General features: G+C 44.5%; 5 protein-coding genes across 7 annotated transcripts; 3 read left to right on the top strand and 2 right to left on the bottom strand.

Annotated features, from left to right (window-relative positions):
- Positions 1 to 638: 638 nt before the first annotated feature.
- Positions 639 to 1917, bottom strand: LOC103980240 (VQ motif-containing protein 4-like). Its single transcript, XM_065148019.1, has 2 exons — positions 1786 to 1917; positions 639 to 1698 (listed from the first exon to the last, which is right to left on the bottom strand). The coding sequence occupies exon 2, from the start codon at positions 1684 to 1686 to the stop codon at positions 907 to 909; it is 780 nt and encodes a 259-aa protein (XP_065004091.1). The 5' UTR covers positions 1687 to 1698; positions 1786 to 1917; the 3' UTR covers positions 639 to 906.
- Positions 1918 to 4714: 2797 nt separating this feature from the next.
- Positions 4715 to 5861, top strand: LOC103980505 (protodermal factor 1-like). The gene is made up of 3 exons (XM_009396944.3): positions 4715 to 4949; positions 5034 to 5316; positions 5385 to 5861. The coding sequence occupies exons 1-3, from the start codon at positions 4787 to 4789 to the stop codon at positions 5707 to 5709; spliced, it is 771 nt and encodes a 256-aa protein (XP_009395219.2). The 5' UTR covers positions 4715 to 4786; the 3' UTR covers positions 5710 to 5861.
- Positions 5862 to 6087: 226 nt separating this feature from the next.
- Positions 6088 to 9264, top strand: LOC135634898 (trifunctional UDP-glucose 4,6-dehydratase/UDP-4-keto-6-deoxy-D-glucose 3,5-epimerase/UDP-4-keto-L-rhamnose-reductase RHM1-like). 2 transcript variants are annotated; one of them, XM_065145618.1, is made up of 3 exons: positions 6088 to 6436; positions 6838 to 8403; positions 8497 to 9264. In XM_065145618.1, the coding sequence occupies exons 2-3, from the start codon at positions 6838 to 6840 to the stop codon at positions 8947 to 8949; spliced, it is 2019 nt and encodes a 672-aa protein (XP_065001690.1). In that variant the 5' UTR covers positions 6088 to 6436; the 3' UTR covers positions 8950 to 9264. The 2 variants fall into 2 exon arrangements, with proteins under 2 accessions (XP_065001690.1, XP_065001689.1); XM_065145617.1 differs by having other exon boundaries at positions 6833 to 8403.
- A 3898-nt stretch (positions 9265 to 13162) lies between these two features.
- On the top strand, positions 13163 to 16644 carry LOC135634899 (ras-related protein RIC2-like). Its single transcript, XM_065145621.1, has 2 exons — positions 13163 to 13512; positions 16056 to 16644. Exons 1-2 carry the CDS (start codon positions 13292 to 13294, stop codon positions 16486 to 16488), a joined length of 654 nt encoding a protein of 217 aa, XP_065001693.1. The 5' UTR covers positions 13163 to 13291; the 3' UTR covers positions 16489 to 16644.
- Positions 16645 to 18644: 2000 nt separating this feature from the next.
- LOC135581141 (probable membrane-associated kinase regulator 2) lies at positions 18645 to 21215 on the bottom strand. Of its 2 annotated transcripts, none has more exons than XM_065145619.1 (3): positions 20660 to 21215; positions 19235 to 20573; positions 18645 to 19143 (listed from the first exon to the last, which is right to left on the bottom strand). In XM_065145619.1, the coding sequence occupies exons 2-3, from the start codon at positions 20322 to 20324 to the stop codon at positions 19064 to 19066; spliced, it is 1170 nt and encodes a 389-aa protein (XP_065001691.1). In that variant the 5' UTR covers positions 20325 to 20573; positions 20660 to 21215; the 3' UTR covers positions 18645 to 19063. The 2 variants fall into 2 exon arrangements, with proteins under 2 accessions (XP_065001691.1, XP_065001692.1); XM_065145620.1 differs by having other exon boundaries at positions 19235 to 20597; positions 20804 to 21215.
- Between the last annotated feature and the right edge of the window lie 383 nt (positions 21216 to 21598).

Raw genomic sequence — 21598 nt, 5'->3', positions numbered from 1 at the left:
TGTGTATTCTAACATCTACAGTAAATATGGCATCGATCGATTGTTATGTAGGATTAACATTTGCGTATTATTTATTGACTCGAATGGCTATCATTTGTGCAGCAGCTGTGAAGACTGTTGATCAGGAGCAAAAGGGTAGGGTGTGTGGGAGAGGATCATTGTCTTCCTCCAGTCTCATGTGCTGTGAGCACAAGTACAGCCCTCAGTCATCACTGTACTCCCTCCCCTGACCATGGAAACCCTGGTCATTCACGGGTTCTCAAGGCAAAGTGTCCTCCCTTTGCTCCACCCCACCCCTTGTGTTGTTTCTTGCTCCACCCTGCCCCTTCTTCCTTCCTGAGTTGTGTGGAATGGAGAAGATATCCTCTTGACATTTCTTGGAATCAACTCCTCAACCAGAACCAATGGCCTATTCTACGATGCTTCAATAATTATTTGGATATGCTTTCGCTTTCACTGTGCAAAAAATTCTTCCTTTTGATCGTAGGTTGACAAAAACAAAGAGGAAAAAGAAAAGCAGAAAGGGAAGAGGAAACATAATTTGCAGAGGGATGGATAAAATTTCCTCTCTCTCGCTCTCTCGCTCTCTCTCTCTCGTCTTCTCTCAGGAGCAACAATCGGAAGTATCATCTGAAATATGATTGAAATTTCTACTTCATAACTTTTATTACTCAAGGTTTTGGCTTGCTTTGCTCTCAGACCCTGGTCCGTTTGCATCACAGAGAGATCACAAGAACCGAGGTCATGGAAAGAGCTCAAATTTCTGCACATGAAGCAGACAGATTTCCGCCAACAGTGCCTTCTCCCTCCCACACACACAAAGAAACGACAGCAGCAGCTAAATTAACCAAGGGAAAGAAACCAAGTCCACAATTCATCCTAGTCTTCTGAGTACCAAACGAAGCATCAGGTAGAAGAACCAGCAGCGGCTGAAGCGGATGACATTTTCGGCGAGGTGACGGGAAATAGAGGCAACAGTCGCGGTGGCTGCGCATCTCTTGGCGTGGTCCTCGGTGACGGGTGCAGGTAGAACCCCTTCTCGGCGATGGCCCGGTCCTCGGCTGACATCCCCGTAGTTGGATTCGGGTGCGGTGGTCGGTTGAAGGGGTCGGGGATCAGCGGTGTGACGGGGCTAAGAGCCAGCGAAGGGAAGTCCAACACGCTGGGGGACAAGATCTCTGGCATCTGGTTTCGGGACGGCGAGAACGGCTTGCCGTTGCCCACGGGGGAGCTGGGGTTGGAGCCCAGCAAGGTCGGTATCAGAGGGCCGATCATCTTGAGATTCTTGAGGCTGCCGCGGCGCTCGTAGAGCTTGAAAGCCGGCTTCTTTGGGGCTGTGGCGGACTTGGCGACTGGCGGCGGCGAAAGTGGGTTCTTGGCAGGCGCTGCGGCCGACGCTACGTGCTTCGCGGTAGTCTCGGCGGAGCCGGTCAGCATCTGGACCACTTGCTTGAAGGAGGAGGTATCAGCCTGGATGAAGGTGGTGGGGTACGGATTGGAATCGGTGGATCTTGAGAGGGGTTTCGGAGTTAGAGGTGGTGGCAGAGGAGCTAAACCAGCAGTAGCTGCTGCTGCTGTTGCTCCGTTGTTGTTGCTGATGCAGCTGCCACTGGTGGTGGAGTGGGGGGAGTTGGGATGCGCGGACTGGATTTCTCTGTCTTGGAGATGCAGGTGATGGTTCTCCATTGATAGACTCCTCTACAACAAAGCAGAACCAGCCTTTCAAACAGATTGCATGTGCAGAGTATATGGAAAGAAGAAGCCGGAAATGACGAGAAAAATGACCGGAAGGCTAAAGTCTTCCCCCCTCCCCCCCCCCCCCCCCTCTCTCTCTCTCTCTCTCTCTCTCTCTCTCTCTCTCCCCCTGCTTGTCCTTGTTGGGCTCTTCGAAAATGCCCAACGGTTTCCAGGCAAATTGCTGTGGCAGAAGATGAAGTCACGCAGACTGGCCGAGTCAGAGAAAGGCTGAGACGGCATTGACTTCAGAGCCGCTCGGCGCCGAGTCCACCGTAATCTATTGCCTGCCATGGGGCTGGAATCCCCAAAATCTCCTTCTTCTCGCGGTGGTATCATTTCGGCCCCGCAAAACAATCATACTCGGCTAAGTAAAGTCAATGGTATATGGTAACACCAGAAAGTTGCCAAAGTTAGCATCTTTTTCTCGCTCGATAGTCAAATTGGAACATCCACAACGATGAAAAGCAAAAAGAGAAACACCATCAGAAGAACCGAGAAGAAAAAAGCCAAGGAAAAGGTGCACCTTCCCGTTCACCACAAGCTGTAGATGAGCAAACCTTGTTTGAAACGTGAGTAATCTAGTCACCTGAATGGCTTTGACTTTGAAGCATTCATGCACGAAGCCAGAAACAGATGTGGTTTGACTTTGGAACTGAGCCACTGAATTGATTTGATAGCTCGTTAATCCTCATGTTTTACCATGTCAGTTTTATCCAACTAAACACCAGTCAGGGGGGTTCACGCGGGGAAGTGGGTGATGGACAGCTTTTGTGGTCACAACCTCCTCCAGCGGCAGTAGCAGGGTTACTTGAGCTTGTCCTCAAGTCGTCTCTGGTTGCAGTGGTTGCATGTGTTGTTGGGATGTGGACAAGCCATGCCTGGAAAGGCCTTTGACTCATGTTCATGACTCGAAGACACAGGTTTTCTTGTCCCCAAGCAATTCATCTGGGTTGGTGGATTCCCAAGCAATTCATCCTCTTCGATCTGCAGTGGAGGAGAGAAGCAACGGCTGATGAGTGTTAAGTCTGGCTCACATAAACCTTTCTCTCGCCTCGTCGAGCTCGAATCAGTTGAGCATCCTTATCAGCCATCAGAAAAGCAGGGTGACAAAAGTCCACATCCTGATTTGTATCCTTGTCCGCTCCATTAATTACTCCGAGTTCGGCATTATGAGATCTTCTGGTCAATGAGGCAACTGTGAGCCCCAAAAGGAGGGGGGGATGATATGGGTCACGCTGTAAGCCACCCACCACTGTCGGCTTGCCCAAGACTCTGCATCTTGCTCCGGGATGTTCTTGACCAATCCCTCCCCTTTCTTTGTTTGCATCCAGGAGTTGGATTCATGTGTGCGATCTCTTTTTTTACTGGCAATCAGTGACGGCACAACCAACCCAACCAGAACTGAGCTGCATGTATATGGAATCAAACAGAGCTTTCTCTTTCGAGGGATCAACATCCAGACTGCTGTCATGACCATGAAGTTTCTGAAAGATTGTGATTAAACATGACCAGTTCTGCAAATCTACATGCAGAGACACAGTCCTACAACTGTTCCACAGCTACATGGAAGCCTCGATTGGTCCTCTCATCCCTTTTCCACTGTTTAGGGCGGAGTTCCGGGAAGATCCAAGGACTTGTGAAGGCGGATAGGGACGGTGGCCATCCACCTACTGGCCCAACACGCCCCTAGGAATCGCACTGTAGGAGGAACAAGACACGACAATGGCAGAGAAGGTTTCTGCCATGTCATAGAGCGCTTCGCGTACGCTTTCCAGGTAAACGGTGCCCGTCCCATCCACCTCTCGTTTCCCACATATACTTCTCGTTGTGCATCGTCCAAATCACACAGTCATGTCCAATGACTCATCAAACTCATTATTCATTATAATCACTTTTAATATTTCTTACAATCTCATACTTTATATCGTCATAGGAAAGATCTTAATACCCCTTACGACATACAAAATGTTAAAAATGCTTGTGATTTTTGTAAAAATAAAATAAAATCCATTAAAGAAAATGTTAGTTTATGCAGAATTTAATCAAACATTACGCACGATATAATGTGAAATAGAGGAATATCACGCAGAGGAATTGGGCCTTTTCTATTAAATCGAGATGGTGTCGACATGGGCCGGGTCGAGATTGTGTCGGCCCGGCCTGAGTCGGTAAAGATGTTGGCTCAGTCCTAACTCGATGTATTTGGGCCAGGGTCCGGCCCAATGTTCCAAGATGGGCACACGATTGGGATGCTGCGATAATTCAACGTGTGATTAGTGTCCAATAATCACTATATTTCTCTCGTGCAATCAATGATTTTTATGATGGCACAGCATGTACATGACCATGACCTTATCACATAAGCTTAATTATTTCGTCATTTGTTCACCGGATTAGAGGGAAAAAAAAAGAGGGAGGGCCATAAGGTCACGATAATACAACTTAATCCTCTTTCATCACATTCCAACCGGACGAACATGCAATAATGATGATTCTCGAGTAGTAAAGATCCAGCGAGATATGATCTGTAAAGCCGCAACACTATAGAATGTACATCTGTATCAAAGCTGAGAGGTGTTAGATTTCTTTCTATTTTCTTCCCTTCTTGGCATTCCGATGCAGTCTATTCTCACTATCTTATTCCTGGGAAGCTTTAATTCGAGTCTAGATGTTCCATATACGTATGAAGCTTTGGCTATACGAGCTGTCCTCATGAGAGACATGGGTGAGGGGTAAGGCGATGTATACAAGAGGTTGACAGGCTTCTGTCATCCTACCTATGTCACAGCTACGTTGATTCAAATAACCTTCGTCTTCCTACGTGTTCAAATGTTTCTTCTGTGCTACATGCAAAGCCTTAATTGCCATTAATGCACCCTGCAGCATATCAACTAACCCTCTACTGTGTTCCGCTTGCTGTATTAATGGTCGTGTGCACTGCTCTCGCTCCAGCTCTCTCTTTCATGTGTATATATACGCTCGCAGTTACTGCCTCTCCCACTTCCACAGAGCTCGACTTCCCTTCCTCTACCTCTTGAGCTCGGTCGGCATGGGGAGCGAGAAGAAAGGGAAGACTCTTGAACTCGTGCGTTTTGTGTTAATGGTGTTGTTCTTCCAGGAATTCGTCACTCCAGCGACGAGTAGGAAGCCTGAGGGTGGCTTTGTTGACCGGAAGAACTACTACTCTCCTGACCCGAACACTACTCCGCCACGTAAAATGCTGTGACCTCATGGTTTCTGTCCCTTCTTCTATGGTACATTGATGTTGTAGTGGACTCATGACTTGCACGGTGCAGCTTCACATGCGACTGCTTGCCCGACCCCGTCCCGTGGTGGCGGTGGCAGCGGCCATGGTGCACCGTCTCGCAGGCAGCCGACGCCATCTCACGGTGGTGGAGGATACTACGCTCCGCCTTCAGTCCCGGTCGTCACCACCCCTCCTAGTCCAACATATGGCCCCGTCACTCCTGCTCCTCTCGTCCCTCTCGGTCCGCCGACTCCGACATACCCGGTGATCCCTTCGCCCCCTGCGACGCCGCTGCTTCCCTTCGACCCCAACACCTTTCCCTTCACTTGCGAGTAAGCGTATTACTCCAGTCTCAGCCTACCTTTTCTTCAGCTCACGGTAACATCATGTGGTTCTCTAGTTACTGGAGAACACATTCAGCGGCGATATGGGGCTTGATCGGCTACTGGGGCACCGTCGGCCAACTCTTCGGCCCACCCGCTGCTGCAGCTTTCGGGAGGAGCCTGAGCTTGCCAGAGGCACTGGCCAACACGCGCGCCGACGGGATCGGAGCCCTTTACCGAGAAGGAACAGCGTCTTTACTCAACTCCCTGGCGAACAAGAGCTTCGTGTTCAGCACGCAGCAAGTGAGGGACGCGTTCAACGCGGCGGTCGTCTCCGACAAGGCTGCCGCAGCGCAAGCCCGGGTGTTCAAGAAGGCCAACGAGGGCCACCTAAAGCACTAACTAGGCATTTAGAAGCATCGTTCGTGTATTGCTGCTTCCTTTCCTCTTTGGCAGCCGCATGCTTTCGTAGTGTAGGTTGTGGTTGGAGTCCCACTGAGGACATGCTTATGTTGACGTATGTGATCTGATGGTTTATCTGATGCTTGACTGTCGACGAATTCCATTTATGATGGTCATGGACTTGTTGTGACTCATGCACACCGCGTGACCCATTTCCTCCTATGTTTGTTGAAAGCAGCACAGTCACAGGACATTAAAATAAGGTTAAGATCCTCATAATCTAATTTAGTAATAACCAAAATTAAGAGACAGAGATCTAAGATCTAAACTCTCTCCGTATATAAGTATATATATGCACGCATGTTTCATACGAGATCACAAGATTCCCACCGTGTCCTCCTCAAATCTCTCCATTAGTCCGTCACCCCTCATTAATTAGTCTTCCTTCCCCCTTAGAAACGAGAAGAGATTTCCCCTGTAATCCGGAAATAAATTGACACCTCCCCGTCTTACTCGTCCCCGGTCGGAACTAGTCTTCCCACCCGCCTTCTCCGCGTTCTTCCCAATCCACCACGCATTCGTCCTCCGCGACGAAGCTTCCCAATTCCGCGTCCTCTTTCTCCTCTCGAGATCCCGAGCTTTATCTTCGGATCCATCTGTTGCGAGTTGCTACCGGATCCTGACATTGGATTGCCGCTACAGCGATCGCTCTGTCCTTCTGCAAAAGGTGCGATTTTTCTCGCCTTTTTCTCGGTGCTTGCTCTTCGGATCTGGGTTTGGTTTTCGTGGATTTCGCGACAGGCGAGGGGACGATCTGAGACGGTTTTTGTTTGATGAGTTGCCGGGTTGTTTAGTAAGATCTCATCTTGGGTAATGGTGGATGATTTCCGTCGTTTTGGGGGAGATCTACTGCTGTTTGGGTTAATTCTCGTTGATATTTTGTTTGTTGTCTGCGAATTGAAGATTGATTGAATTGGGACTACGAATCGACTAAAATTGTTTGCTTTTATGATGCCGTTGGTGGATCTGCGAAAGATTTGTAGTCCTATTTCCGTCATTGCTTGGTGTGTTCTAGATCTTGGATCTGACTTGTGTGGGCAACGTGTGATCTGTTTCTATGCAGAGTAGATGGCGGCGTACAATCCGAAGAACATCCTCATTACCGGGGCGGCAGGCTTCATCGCGTCTCATGTCGCCAACCGCCTCGTCCGGAACTACCCCGAGTACAAGATCGTCGTCCTCGACAAGCTCGATTACTGTTCCAACCTGAAGAACCTCAACCCCTCGCGCTCCTCTCCCAACTTCAAGTTCGTCAAGGGCGACATCGGGAGCGCCGACCTCGTCAACTACCTCCTCATCACCGAGTCGATCGACACCATCATGCATTTTGCAGCGCAGACCCATGTCGACAATTCTTTTGGTAACTCCTTTGAGTTCACCAAGAACAACATCTATGGCACTCATGTCCTCCTCGAGGCCTGCAAGGTCACTGGGCAGATCAGAAGGTTCATCCATGTTAGCACTGATGAGGTCTATGGGGAGACCGACGAGGATGCTGTGGTCGGAAACCATGAGGCATCTCAGCTCCTGCCGACCAACCCGTACTCCGCAACGAAAGCTGGGGCTGAGATGCTTGTTATGGCCTACGGGAGGTCATATGGCTTGCCCGTGATAACAACCCGTGGAAACAACGTCTACGGGCCGAATCAGTTCCCCGAGAAACTGATTCCAAAATTCATCCTTTTGGCCATGAGAGGTCACCCACTTCCGATTCATGGTGATGGCTCTAATGTTAGAAGCTATCTGTACTGTGAGGATGTGGCGGAGGCATTCGAGGTTGTTCTTCACAGAGGAGAAGTCGGGCATGTTTATAACATTGGAACGACGAAAGAAAGGAGAGTGATCGATGTGGCAAAGGATGTCTGCAAGCTTTTCTCACTGGAAGCAGATAGGGTCATTGAATTTGTGGAGAATCGGCCTTTCAATGACCAGAGGTACTTTTTGGATGATCAGAAGCTGAAGAACATAGGATGGTCGGAGAGGACCACATGGGAGGAGGGACTCAAGAAGACGATGGAGTGGTACACGAGCAATCCGGACTGGTGGGGAGATGTTTCAGGTGCTCTGTTGCCTCATCCACGGATGCTGATGATGCCCGGTATTGAAAGACATGTCGATGGAGCTGAAGAAACCAAGGTCACAGTTTCTCAGTCGGCAAACACTAACAGTCAGAAAAGGATGGTTGTTCCCACTCCAAGAACCTCTTCAAAGAAACCACATTTGAAGTTCTTGATATATGGTAAAACTGGATGGATCGGGGGCCTTCTCGGCATGATATGTGAAAAGCAGGGTATACCGTATGAATACGGAAGAGGGCGACTGGAAGAACGATCCCAACTCATACTGGATATTCAAAATGTGAAGCCGTCTCATGTTTTCAATGCTGCAGGTGTAACCGGCAGGCCTAATGTTGATTGGTGTGAGTCACATAAGCAGGAGACAATTCGCACGAATGTTGCGGGAACCTTGACGCTAGCAGATGTTTGCAGGGAGCATGGGCTGCTACTGATGAATTATGCCACAGGTTGTATATTTGAATATGACACTGAACACCTGGAGGGCTCAGGCATTGGTTTCAAGGAGGAAGACAAACCAAATTTTACCGGTTCATTCTATTCGAAGACTAAAGCAATGGTATTTTCTAGCTTGCTTTCAATGGCATTCTTCTTTTAACTTCATGTCATATGCATATACCTCGAAGCTAATGTATTAGTTTCCATGATGCAGGTTGAAGAGCTTCTGAAAGAATATGAAAATGTCTGCACCCTCAGAGTCAGGATGCCAATATCTTCTGATCTTAGCAACCCGCGCAATTTCATCACAAAAATCACGCGTTACAACAAGGTTGTGAACATTCCAAATAGCATGACGGTTTTGGACGAACTTCTGCCCATATCGATCGAGATGGCAAAGAGGAATTGCAGGGGCATATGGAACTTCACCAATCCTGGTGCCGTGAGCCACAACGAGATCCTAGAGATGTACAAGAGCTACATCGACCCCAGCTTCAAGTGGGTTAATTTTACACTGGAAGAGCAGGCCAAAGTCATAGTCGCACCTCGAAGCAACAACGAGATGGATGCCACAAAGTTGAAGCGTGAGTTTCCTGAGTTGCTTTCAATCAAAGATTCGCTTATCAAGTATGTCTTTGAGCCGAACAAGAAGGTCCTTTCTAACTGAGAAGCTTACTCAAGGTCACGGTTGAAGTAGACTATTGTACTAAGCAGTAGCACCTTAAATTCCACTTAATTATTAATACTAGCTGGTATCGAGAGATTGACTACTAGGCGGGTGGCATCTATTTGTTTCAATTTTATTAGTTACTCTTCATGTTCTTGTTTCGGTGCGCTTTGCAAGAGGCCAATTAGTCACTCAAGGTCGGAATGCATCCATTTGTTGTTTTACACAAAACACGTTCTGGTTATCATGTATTTTCTCATTATTCTTTCAGAATATTCCAATGTCCTTATCGGCTATCGCCGTAATCTCGTGTCATGGACTTGACTTCCTTATTAACGGTTTATGTAAAGTGAATTTTATATAATTTTAGACATTTCGATATGTAATTGACTCATTAAACTCTGTATTTGTGATGGTTTTGCGCAATCACAATATGTAAGCGACTAATCATATCATGTATTTGCGATGATTTTGCTCAAATTCAATATAATTGACCCATTATACTGCATATTTGTGATAATTTTTCTCAATTGTGGAGTAGTCATGGAGTTTTCATACTGAGGACCCCTCTTATTAGGTTATAATAATTTGTTGAGTGAATTATTATCAATTTAAATTTAAATTATCTGATGTTAGTAGTTCAAGCTCAATATGCTTATGCATCACCATAAATACATGGTATCAAATCAGTCTAATATTAAAAATGACGAGAATTTGATGGTAGGCTAGTGGTCAAGACTCAATAGGATAAGGAATCAGTCATCATGTTAATGTTTTGAACTAAGACATTAGAAAACAACATAATGTTTTGAACTAAGACATTAGAAAACAACATAATGTTTTGAACTAAGACATTAGATGGAAGATAACTTATTCTTATTTTATTTTTATTTATATTCTAATGCTTTAATTTTTTTTAAAATGTTATCATTATGGACGACTTAGCCACAAGATTGATCAATGTCCTCGTACCTCTAAAGATCCTCCAATTCTTTCCTACACTACCTTATTAGTTGATAATGATTCCGAAGATCTAACATTTGGACCTTGGATAAGAATTCAACGATGTTCATCCTAACGTCAATCTCCAACGATGATATCGATACTAGAGACAGGAGCAACATCATACGATGATGTTGGTTTCCGAAGCATCTCCTCACATCCTTTCCAAAAGATTTAAGGATTGGATCAAGCAATACAAATCCATTAGCCACGGCATAAGGTTGCTTCCCTCGGCGAAAGACAAAATTCAACTACGTTAACCTCGTCAGCCTAACTCAAAACATCAGAGAAGGTGGATCTAAGGAACCAAGGAATAGTTTTTTATCCATTTACAAAGTATATGCAGTCTTGAGAATGTGCTCTTATCCCAAGATTGCAAATGTTAGATCTCTTCGCGTACAAAAGAGCTTCCAAATGTTAGATCTCTTCGCGTAGAATTTTTTATTGGTGTTGGGCTATTGTACATGATAGGCTATGATGAGAGTGATCACATTTGTAAGGGTGTATCATTTTGTTGGATGAAGGTGAAATATATGAGGCAGAGGGAATTGGATGCTGGTTCTACCAACCGGTCTTGGGGAGGACATTGACTTGGAGGACGCAATCATTTTAGATTCACTAGTGGTGGGACATCTCCTCAGCATTCACGTCAGATCAAGTTGGCACTTCACTTTATGGCAATCAATGATCCAAGGGGGTCCCTTCTCTCTCTCTCTCTCTCTCTCTCTTTCTTTTGGGTTCAATGCTAATGGGAATCATAATAGGTAGATTGTTCATGAATTAATCAACAAGTATTTCAGTTTAAATGAATCAAATAGTAGAAAGTGAATCCTTATGGATTTTCATAGTTGCACATTTTATTTACTTCCCAAAGCTACTAATGCAACTCCACTATGGGCACATCAAAACTCCAAAAAGAAGACATTTGCTTGTTGACATGGAGATGTGTCATCGGTGCAACATCAAGAAGAAATTGCATATTTTCTTGATGCACATATATAATAAACATAAATGAACTTTAATATGAGGTTAGTTAAGGGCTCAAAATGTATTATTATCGAATCTAATTTAAAATCATGATAAGTATTTTTTTGAAAGTAAAAAAAAAAATACTATCAATATGTGAAATATAAGTATAGAGATCCTTTAGAAAAAAATCAAAGACAAGGAAGGAAGACCAAGGGTCTTACAAAGATCGGTGAGTTGAGATGCAACAACTCGAATGTCTAATACAATTGTATGAAACTCTTAAGAGGTGTCTTTGAGAGGGTTGATAGAGTTAATGAGCCGAAAGAAGTTCGAGTCAACTCCAAGATGGTATAGGTTGTGAAGCTTGGCTTGTTTGAGCCCTTCCAAAATCGCATAGCGTTTTGCCATGACAAGGAAATCTGCCTTCAATTATAACTTGACCTTCTCAATCCTTAATCACTTACTCGGGTCAAAGGTGCATTACATTCATGGCTTAGGGATGAAAATGCTTTCTGTTCTTCACGAGCATTCTACACCAAGTCGGCCTCTCAAGTGTGTCACTGAAACATAGATCATTTGTGTCAACAACAATATTACAAAACAAGAAAAACCCATCGAAACACTAGTTAAGAAAGTGATAATTATTTCAATTCATCTCAATATAACAATCGTATATCATACCATAAAAGACTTTCGGATATGTTCTTAAGAGATTCTCAGCAAAATACGTTTTCAGATTTTGATACTTGATTGAATCTTTTGAATCTCTTACTAATTTAAGTATCGAAAGAATCTTATCAGGCACCTGGTATGATCTCAATTTGAATCGTCACAACTCCTAGATTAAAATATTTTAGTTAAGATAGAATCGATCTTGATTGATTTTGAATCTCTTATATGCTGGACAACCAGGATCGCAACCAATGGCACCGACCAACCCAATGGAAACCTTTGGTTTCCACATCGATTACTTCCCACCCAAATGATGGAAATGGACGCATGCGGATTCCACACGCATTAACTAAGTTCTCATGGCCACACCGACACATTGAATCGCCTCCCATCCATTGGGCGAGGAAGACCTCACGTGGCTTTCACGTGGGTCCAGATGTACCATTTCTGATGGACACCAACATAGCAACCAACGACTCCATCATGTGTACGCCTCTCACCACTATCATTGCCACAGCAAACAAGAATTATACCGCTACATGATTTAAATCACACCTCAACTGCTGTCAATTGTCATCCCAATAATCCCTATTTATACATATAATTTAAGAAGAATAAAGATTATTACTATTATTATTTTTATATGTTATTGGTACGGTGAGGTGATAATATATCGGATCCATTTATCGATTCAAAAGTTTGTGATGATAGATTGATGTTTCTGTTGTTGTTGGTGAACTAATGTGTCGTGGCTGGTGAGCCAGCACGACCTGGTTCACAGGTCGATGTCGAGAGTCTTTGCTCGATCGAACGAGTTGTCGAGATCGATCACACCCGTAGGTTGGGATGCTGGCGTCGGGATGCTGGTTGGTGTCTCTTGGTCGGGACGATCGTGCCTCGGGGGTGGTCGCTCTCCTGCACAGAAGGCTCTCTTTGGATGGTTATCAACTTTGGGTTCTCAACGAGTGAGTTAGTGCTTGGTTCTTTTTTTTTTTTTTTTTGCCCCTCTTAATCAAATGTCGATTATGAGTTTTTATACTACTGTACGAGGGTCGACCGTATTCGGGTTTAATGCGATAGCCGATTCTCGAGGGGCAAGGAGATACCTTTGTGTGTCCGTCGTCCTAAGCTTTCCGGGACAAGATGTACCAAGGAATGCCTTGGTATGGATCCTGGCTCGACGTATGAGAGTACTCCTCTTGCTTACTTGACAGTGGCGTGACGCGACGTTGGTTGTGACGTGACCGGGGCCCAAAATATACCTTATCAATTTCAACTTAAAGTTTCAACTAATATTTTTCGATGATTTTATTATATGTATTGATATAATATGCGATTCACCTTCCAAAGATTAGATTGATATACTGATTAGTTTGAGATCTAGTAATTAAAGATTGAAAGTATGAAGACCGATTTGATAATCTTTAATACTGAATTCAAGTGAATTTTTTTTGTTATTTATTTATTGTTAAAAAAAAATAATTAATTATTTATCCATTAAAAAAATTAATATTTTAATTATGAAAAAATACGGCCCTTTTTAATGCTTTCCTTTCGTTGATGATTAATTTGGAGATCAACAACGCAGCAGCGCCAAAAAGCGGTCGCTTCAGCCCGCGGGGGAAGGATTTAGATCCGAGCTCCGCCCAAAGGTCTCAGCGAGCCTCTTCCTCTTCCTCTTCCTCTTGTTGTTCTTGTGATGGCGGCGTACCGGGCGGAGGACGACTACGACTACCTGTTCAAGGTGGTGCTCATCGGCGACTCCGGGGTGGGCAAGTCCAACCTGCTCTCCCGCTTCACCCGCAACGAGTTCAGCCTCGAGTCCAAGTCCACCATCGGCGTCGAGTTCGCCACCCGCAGCTTGACCGTCGACGGCAAGGTCGTCAAGGCCCAGATCTGGGACACCGCCGGCCAGGAGAGGTCCGTCCTTGTCTTTTCTTCGCTGTTCCTTTTCTTGATACCGGCCGAGGTTCTTTTGAATAGGGTCTGTGAGATTTTAGTTGGGATTTGGGTGTTTTAAGTAGGGTTTTGCGGGTCGATGCGGTACTCGCTTCTTGGTCTTTGCCGAACTTACAAGGAAGTCTTCTTAGATCTAAATCATAGGGTCATTCTCCTTTTCTCTTGATTGGGCATGTTATTGATGCCAGAGAAGTGGGTATAGTGAGATTGGGCCGCAAGTTTCTCCCTTGTCGTGGACTCCGAGGATTTGGACATTCCCAGATCGGAAGCTAAGCCATTTTCAATCGATTGGTCTTCCTGGAGTTTAAGCCTTTCACCACAAGATAGGCATTTTAATTATCGAGGCATATCTTAGAACTGTGAGAGAGCTTGAAGAAAGAGCAAAAGTCCCAGCTTTGACAGATCTCCAGATTCTACCTGGTTCTTTCGGCCATGCGGAAGGAGCAAACGAGGAATACATGCATAACGCAAATGGAAAATACATTTATGTTTCCATGGATGCCTGGCTGTTGGCTGATGGGTTATTAAAGTTTAGTGAGCATGCTATTCCAATTCTAGAAAGAAAGTTGGCAAACCCATCAAGGCTCTTCGAAAAAGCGTCCATTTTCCAGCACCAAGGCATTTATTGGTATCTGGGGTGGATTGCTTCCCTAGTAAATCCATGAAATAAGCACATAATATGCGAATGACTGTCTAGGAACTACGAATGCTATAAAAATCTACTCCTGCATGGAGAAATAAATATACCTGAAGATTAGTATTCTTCGTTTAATTTTGTACATTACTGGGTGATTCTTAGACGGCCATACCTTGTGATAAGTTTTCTCAAGAATTATCTTCCATTTTTTTTCGCAAATCCTTGCATTGTTTGTAGAACGTAATCAACATGATCCATCTACAGATTAGAATGCTGTAATCTACCTTTTGAGATTGTGTTATAACTAAAATACCATGAATTGATTATTTAAATCAAATTTGTAAATGGATGCGGTTAGTTCTCTTAAAAGACATCTATCTCTCAGTCATGCGTACTAGATTCCCACTTCAATGAAGGTCCGTCCATATGAGCTGTTGAATTGTTTCTTAATGTGGTGAATAGTATTTATTTCCTTCCTTAGTTCAATGCACTGTTGTAACAACACCTTCTATATGATGTTATGGGCTACCTCATGAGAGTATTTTCTAACTCGCATGTTACAGAATGGCATCTTTTCAATTTTCTGTATATTTCAATTTGGAGCCATTTTATATAGCGAGCAGGTAGTGCATGTGCAAGAAATACATGCTTGCTTGCCAGTTGTTCAGACTCGTTTTCCTTTTCAATAGAGGTTCTTATAATTTTTCTACTTTCTTCTGGTGATGAGAATTGTTTACTTTGTGTCTAGTACAATGGAACTCATTTGGCTGGAAGCAATATCTTGCAGTTGTGGCTGCCTTATTTTATCATTCCATGTCCTCATTCTAGTTCCTATGTAATTAGCTGTTCTGAAGATACATGAGTCAGAAATCCTTAGTAGGTAGGTTAATCACCTTACATTTGTGGACTATCCCAGAACAGATAAGTTCGCTTAACGGCAGCTTAGAAATGCCGATATCTCTTGCTCTCTGGCTTGATCCATGGATCCCTTGTTTATTTTACACCTTACCAGCAGTTGTATCCTTTCATACTTTTACTCTGCTGAAGAATGTTATAATCCTTGAATATGGTCCTTATTCAGGCTCATGGTTGTTTCCTTTCATAGATTTACTCTGCTTAAAGCCTTAAAGGGACTCAAATGCTTTAATGTAAAAGATAAGTTTTTTTGTTTTAAATAGAAGTAACCTGCAAGACCAGTCTCTTTTCTAATCCCTAGTTGACAATATGTTGGAAGCGTCAACTCTCCATAAAAAGAGGTTCAGGCCACACACACACTATATATATATATGTATATACATATATATGTATATATGTATATACATGTATATACATATATACATATATACATATATTTATGCACACACACACACATACATACATATATGGTCCTGATCCTTTTAGTAGATTCTCGGTAACTTGTTTTTTCTACCATGGAGAAAAGGAAGAAAATTAGTGAAAATTATTTGCATCTAAGTTATGTGTCAATCTCACATGGGTATTCTACTTTGAGAAATTTGCATGCTTAGAATTATTCATGGAAAGAAACAATTTCTTCATTGTATTAAACCCACATCATCAGGCCATGTGACAGTAACTTGCACAAACTTTTATAGGTATCATACTGCATGATAATTGTTGTCTGCCACACATTAGTCTTTAGTAGATATATATCCATGACAAAATGTAATGAGGGAAGTATTTTGTGATATAGGCATTGCCTATCCATGTTGAGATCATATTACAAGGTCCACATTTTTCCTTCCGCTTCGAATGCTCTTTTGTAGAGACAGTCACCATGAAACTTGCTATTGTCCATCACAAGCTGGACTAAATGCTGGTTGGTGCATAATCCTACCTTTAATTGCAGGTACCGTGCCATCACAAGTGCTTACTACAGGGGAGCTATAGGTGCATTGCTAGTCTATGATGTTACAAGGCATGCTACATTTGAAAATGTTGAACGCTGGCTGAAGGAGTTGAGGGGCCATACAGATCCTAACATAGTTGTGATGCTTATTGGGAACAAGTCAGATCTCCGTCACCTTGTTGCTGTACCAACTGAAGATGGTGAAGCTTATGCAGAGAGGGAATCACTCTATTTCATGGAGACTTCTGCACTAGAAGCAACAAATGTGGAGAATGCATTTGCAGAGGTTTTGACTCAAATTTACCGCATCGTGAGCAAGAAGGCTGTCGAGGCAGGTGATGATGCAACGTCTACTGTCCCCAATAAAGGAGAGAGAATAAATGTGAAAGATGATGTTTCTGCGCTTAAAAGAGTTGGCTGCTGCTCCAGTTAGGTAACTGTTGTGTTGCCACTGCTACTTTCTGTTCTTGATGCCTGTTGTACTTCTTTCCATGTAACCCTGGATCTGTTCCTTTCTTTGAAATTTAGACTATTATTTTTGTATCACTCTATTGTGTTGTTTTGGAAATCAACATGGAATGCTTTATCAGATTGTTCCAGTGATCGATACTGAAGAGAGATTAAGAAGGTTAAGATTCACACTGTTGTTCAGTTTGATGAATGAAATCATCAACCAAGCATTTTTCATACAGTTGGTGCAAACTTAAGCATCCATGAATTTTGTGTAGTTTCTCATTGTGGCAATTTGAAAATCCTGGAATCGACAAAACTGTTGACATTTAGTCTCACTTGTTAGCATGAAACAGTTAGTTTTAGAATAATTCTTTATGCTAATACAAACAGAGATCTTTGTGTTTGATAAGAATATGTGAAGGGTTGAATGCAATATAGGTTGTAGAAATGAGATTGTTGTGGTGGATTTTGGGAACAACATAGGTGAAGTGCATAAGAGAAGAATAATCAATACCACATCATAAATCTTTAGATAAATTTGTGGAAGTTGGAGATTACTGATCATTCTCAGAGTATGTTTTTTTTTTTTTTTTTTTTCTATTTGAATCTGATGCTTTTCTTCCGATATAAAGCGAACAAATTTTACATTGTAATATTAGAAGCATGAAGTTGTGGTCAATGGAGTTGTATTTGAACATTTCATACAATCTGAAGGTGATGTTGCCATGAGTGAAGACCAAAATCCTTTTTCCATGAGTGACATGGTAAAAGAAAACTGTGGAAATTAGGAAGACAACATGTGTTATCAGTCCATAACCCGACCATACTACACTGTAAATTCCTAAATGGATTTTTCATAAACTTTCATCCTGAGTGTATTATTATTAGTTTAGCATCATAATCTTGGGACATTGATTTAGATTCAACAAATTAATGTGTCGGCTATCTTATTAGATTTGTTCGTGATGATACCAAAAGTGACATTATTAAGCATAATGGAATGAGTTGGAGTGTACGCGCGGTATTGAATTTGATTTTAGGTTATATTAATCCATTATGAGGATTTTAAGCTCTTAAATAATGGAAGAATACGACATCCCAAGTTTATTCTCGCATTGAAAATAGATAAAGATTTAAATTAATTTATAAAAATATGATGTTTATATAGTTATCAACTTGTACTCTTACATTTAAGGTTAGTAGTTCAAACTATTAAAAAAGAGAAAGGTTGGATCAAGTCCTAATAATATTACTTGTAAATATAATTAGCATTAATTTTCTTCTTATATACATCCCTTGGATCCCATGGAATTTTGCCACTTGAGAGCATGAGGTAAAATTTCAGAAGCTAATTATCAGATGTTCATCAAGGTTTCTCATCACAGAATGTGTTCAGTCCAAGTGTTGGAAGTTAATTTATGATATGATATCAAGTTAATTTGTTTCAAGGTCTATATATTGATTCTTTTGTGTTGTAACATCTGATTGCTGCACCCAATTCTGGTGGTCGTCAAGACAAAGATACTGTGTGGATTCTCTCCACTAAACTAAGCATGGCAGCAAAAGCTATGACTAAATAGCAAAAGAAAGACTCGGAAGTGTGGGGACTGAGACACTGGTGATCATAGGATCCTCCGGTCTTTTACCTTCCATTTGCATCAGCGGATCACGCGCGAGCAATCCGACAAGCCGCACTTACAAAGGAAGAGAGCATCGGATTCGCTGTCACCGCTGACCACGCCGTCAAAGTATGAGCACTCTCGCTTCCCGTCCCTCTCACCCATGCTCGGATCCCCCTCTCGCTCTCTCTCTCAAGATTCTTTTGGATGAGACGGAGAAAGAGACTCAAGAGAGAGATAGAGAGAGAGAGAGAGAGAGAGAGAGAGAGAGAGAGAGAGAGAGAGAGAGAGAGAGAGAGAGTAGTAATCTTTCGCTAAACAAAGGTTGAAAGAAAAAGGCAGCAGTGGAGCTACAGGCAATTGGCTTTTCTTTTCAGGAGTCAAAGCTTTTACTGTTTTGGTCTTTGTCTGTACACGCCTACTTGGTGTTCCGGATGATCAAACCTAACTCACCCTCTAACAAAGAGAGAGAGAGAGAGAGAGAGAGAGAGAGAGAGAGAGAGAAGAGCACAAAATGTAAGAAAAAGAAAGCTGCAGCATTACATAAAATAACAAAAAGAAGGCACCATTTCCAACACCCTGCAATCATCCAACTCTTTCTCTTCTCAACCTTCTCTGTCTTCTTCCTCCTCGCCATCATTCTGCGACGTGACTCCGCAGCACTCCCCTCCTCCTCCTCCTCCTTGATGTTTCTTTAAGAAATCTTCCAGTGGATTCAATTACAAGTAATATTACATGACGCATTTCGTCGAACAGTATCTACAAATGAAGCAACAGAGACACGACAAACTCACAAAAGCTAAAAGAGTTCTTTCAGCTCCCTCTCCCAACACAGACAGATCCGAAAGAGCTCTGCCAATCGAACATCACTGTTCGATCCTTCTCTATGCATTTTGATTTCGACATCAGTTCTGATAAGAATCCAAACAGAAATGATCAAACTTTGCTGACGATTGCTTCCGCCGATCTCCCCTCTCCGGGATCGCTCCTTGATCGCGTCAGCGGCGACTCCGAATCTGCACACCGAGTTGACCCGGTCGTCGTTAGAATAGGTTTCATGTGTACTGTGCACCGAGTGTGACCGGAACCGGAAGCGATCGTACGTACCTCTGTTGAAGGATCGCTTGCAGTGGGCGATGGCGCTCTGAATCCCGTCTTGCTGTTCCAGGAGCGAGTCATCCCGCCTCTCGGGCGCCAGTGTTGGCGATCGGACCGATGCGACGGCCGCCGATGCCGACCGGCTCTTTCTTAGGCTCCGGTACGCCACCTTCCTCCCCGCCGGGAGGTTCACGTCTTGCGACTTTAGGGATCCCTTGAAGCTTGTCGCGGCTGAAGCCGGCTCTTTCAGCTGGTCACCTCCCCCACCCGCCTCTCCGCCCTCCCAGGCCGGCCGAACCTTCCCGGCCCCGCCGGAGCTCCGCGGCCCGGAGAACCGGAGCTTCTCGCCGTACCGCCTCGAGATCCTGATGTAAAGCGGCTTAATTTTGCTAAGACACCTGCGGAGCACGTCTCTGGGGAGCTTCCTCTCGTCCGACGCCGGCAAATCGTCGTCGGCGTAATGCCGCACAGATCTGCTGCTGCTGGAGTTCCTCCAGCTGTTGTTCCTGGTGAAGAGCGACGCCAGCGACACCTCCTCCACCTTGAACTTGACAAAGAACTTGTTTTGGTGCTGCTGCTTTGGGGACGCTGACGACGTAGCGGGTGAGGCGCCGGGGTTGAGCTCCGACGACGTCGACTTCGACCTCCTGTGAAAGCCCAGCTTAAAGACGCGGAACCTGGCAGCAGATTTGAGGAGGAAGGCAGGGGCTTGAGGCTTGGACGACTTGGGCAGCACGGAGGCATCGAAGTCCCTCAACGAAGAAGGCCCGAGCGGGACCAGCTCAAAGAAAAGGCCGTCGGAAGTTAAGATTGAGGGGACAGGGTCGCGCCGGAGGCTGCCGCCGTCCGGGGACGCTGTGAGGCCCAACCCCTCCTCCGCCGCCTTGCCCGCGTTGGAGGAAAACCGCCGCTTCTCCCGCCTGAGGACCTCGTCCCCCCGCAGTGGCACGGCGAACTCAATGTCGAAGAAGGGCCCATCGTCATCACTGCCGCCGGGGACGCCGTCGTTGAAGTCTTGATCGCGGACGTTGGTGGTGATCGTAGTGACGGCGCCTCCGCCGCCGGGCTTACCATGTGTGAACAGTCTGAGGAGCTCCATGCAGCCTGCCTGTGTGACTTGTGTGAGGTGTTTCTCCAAGGCTTTTAAGGGGGTTGGCTCGGAGAAGGTCACGCGAAGGGGGAGTCGCCTGCGTTTGTGCCGCAAGCAACAGCGGTAATAGTAGCGGTCGCGTCGCAGTTTCCACGGAGGACCAAAAAATTGGAGCCTTTCTTTGACTTGAGCCGGAGGTCTACTGAGCACATGGCAGAACGCTCTCAGAGAAGCTTCTATACGCCAACATCATCCACCCTTCATTTCTCCTCCAAAAGACGACTACGATGAGATCAAATCACAAGCGTGTCCAAATCTTAAAGCGAAAAAAAATGGAATCGTACCGTAGGAGAAGGTAACGATAACAAGAACGACAGGATCTCAGAAATCATGTTAGGATTTAAGCTCCATCTACACGTATCTAAACGAATCTGTACGGGGAGGAGATGACAAAGCGGCGTTCGAATACTAAATCTTCTGGCTCGTACCTGAGCCTGATGAGCGAAAACATAGATTATGGAGAGAGGGCAGGGCAGGGAGGTCGATCGGCCTTCTCGTCGCGTGCGCTAAAGGTGGTGTGAGCAAAAGAAGACGGAAAGAAAGGGAGGGTGGGGAAGCGGGAGTTGTTCTTGGAAATGGGTGATGATGATCTGATCTGGGTGTGATGCATGTGCCGCAGGAAGCTTCGGCCAAAGTGGAGCGGCGGAGCATCCGTATGCAGTGGTGGAGTGGGGTGGGGGGAGGGGGAGGGGTTGCTTTGCAGCTTTCTTCTTATCCTTCTTCTTCTTCTTCTTCTCCTTCTTCTTCTCTTTTCTTTTCGGGGTGGATGAGGAATGATGGCAGGGAAGCCGCAGATGTTATCATCATGCCACTGATCTCCAGTTTCAGGTTTTGGTACGATTAGCGCACACTCAGGTGAAGCCACTGAAGGAATGATGATGACGACGATGATGATGAAGAGCAATGGGCTGCTTCTTTCTTTAATGAGTTGTTGGGGACAGCGGCGCTGTCTCTTAGTACTGAGATCATATGGATATACATGCGTACAGTATGTATGTTGGATGGAAGAAAGCAGCAGAGAATATGGATTGCTTCTCATGTGTATTCGAGCTTGTAATTAAAAGCAGACTCCACCAACAACAGTTCAATGCTCCTTTTATCTTCGAAAAGTCCAATCAAAGCAGCTTCACGGAGAAATCCATGCCTGCAGGCCTCTGTGGGAGAAAGAAAGAAAGAGAGAGAGATTACATGGTCTGAGTCAAAGTGAACCTCAGGTCAGGTCT

This window comes from Musa acuminata, chromosome BXJ3-4 (assembly GCF_036884655.1).
Source record: "Musa acuminata AAA Group cultivar baxijiao chromosome BXJ3-4, Cavendish_Baxijiao_AAA, whole genome shotgun sequence".
Lineage (NCBI taxonomy): Eukaryota > Viridiplantae > Streptophyta > Magnoliopsida > Zingiberales > Musaceae > Musa > Musa acuminata.
This window is presented reverse-complemented; position numbering and strand designations above follow the sequence as displayed.

Bases quoted from the DNA above. Each gene is read 5' to 3' on its own strand.
- LOC103980505 (XM_009396944.3), top strand. From the start codon at position 4,787: ATGGGGAGCGAGAAGAAAGGGAAGACTCTTGAACTCGTGCGTTTTGTG. The intron at 4,950-5,033 runs GTAAAATGCTGT...TGCACGGTGCAG, and splicing joins CCCGAACACTACTCCGCCAC to CTTCACATGCGACTGCTTGC. The intron at 5,317-5,384 runs GTAAGCGTATTA...GTGGTTCTCTAG, and splicing joins ACCTTTCCCTTCACTTGCGA to TTACTGGAGAACACATTCAG.
- LOC135634898 (XM_065145618.1), top strand. From the start codon at position 6,838: ATGGCGGCGTACAATCCGAAGAACATCCTCATTACCGGGGCGGCAGGC. The intron at 8,404-8,496 runs GTATTTTCTAGC...TCCATGATGCAG, and splicing joins ATTCGAAGACTAAAGCAATG to GTTGAAGAGCTTCTGAAAGA.
- LOC135581141 (XM_065145619.1), bottom strand. From the start codon at position 20,324: ATGGAGCTCCTCAGACTGTTCACACATGGTAAGCCCGGCGGCGGAGGC. The intron at 19,144-19,234 runs GTACGTACGATC...CTCGGTGTGCAG, and splicing joins CAAGCGATCCTTCAACAGAG to ATTCGGAGTCGCCGCTGACG.
- LOC135634899 (XM_065145621.1), top strand. From the start codon at position 13,292: ATGGCGGCGTACCGGGCGGAGGACGACTACGACTACCTGTTCAAGGTG. The intron at 13,513-16,055 runs GTCCGTCCTTGT...CTTTAATTGCAG, and splicing joins GACACCGCCGGCCAGGAGAG to GTACCGTGCCATCACAAGTG.
- LOC103980240 (XM_065148019.1), bottom strand. From the start codon at position 1,686: ATGGAGAACCATCACCTGCATCTCCAAGACAGAGAAATCCAGTCCGCG.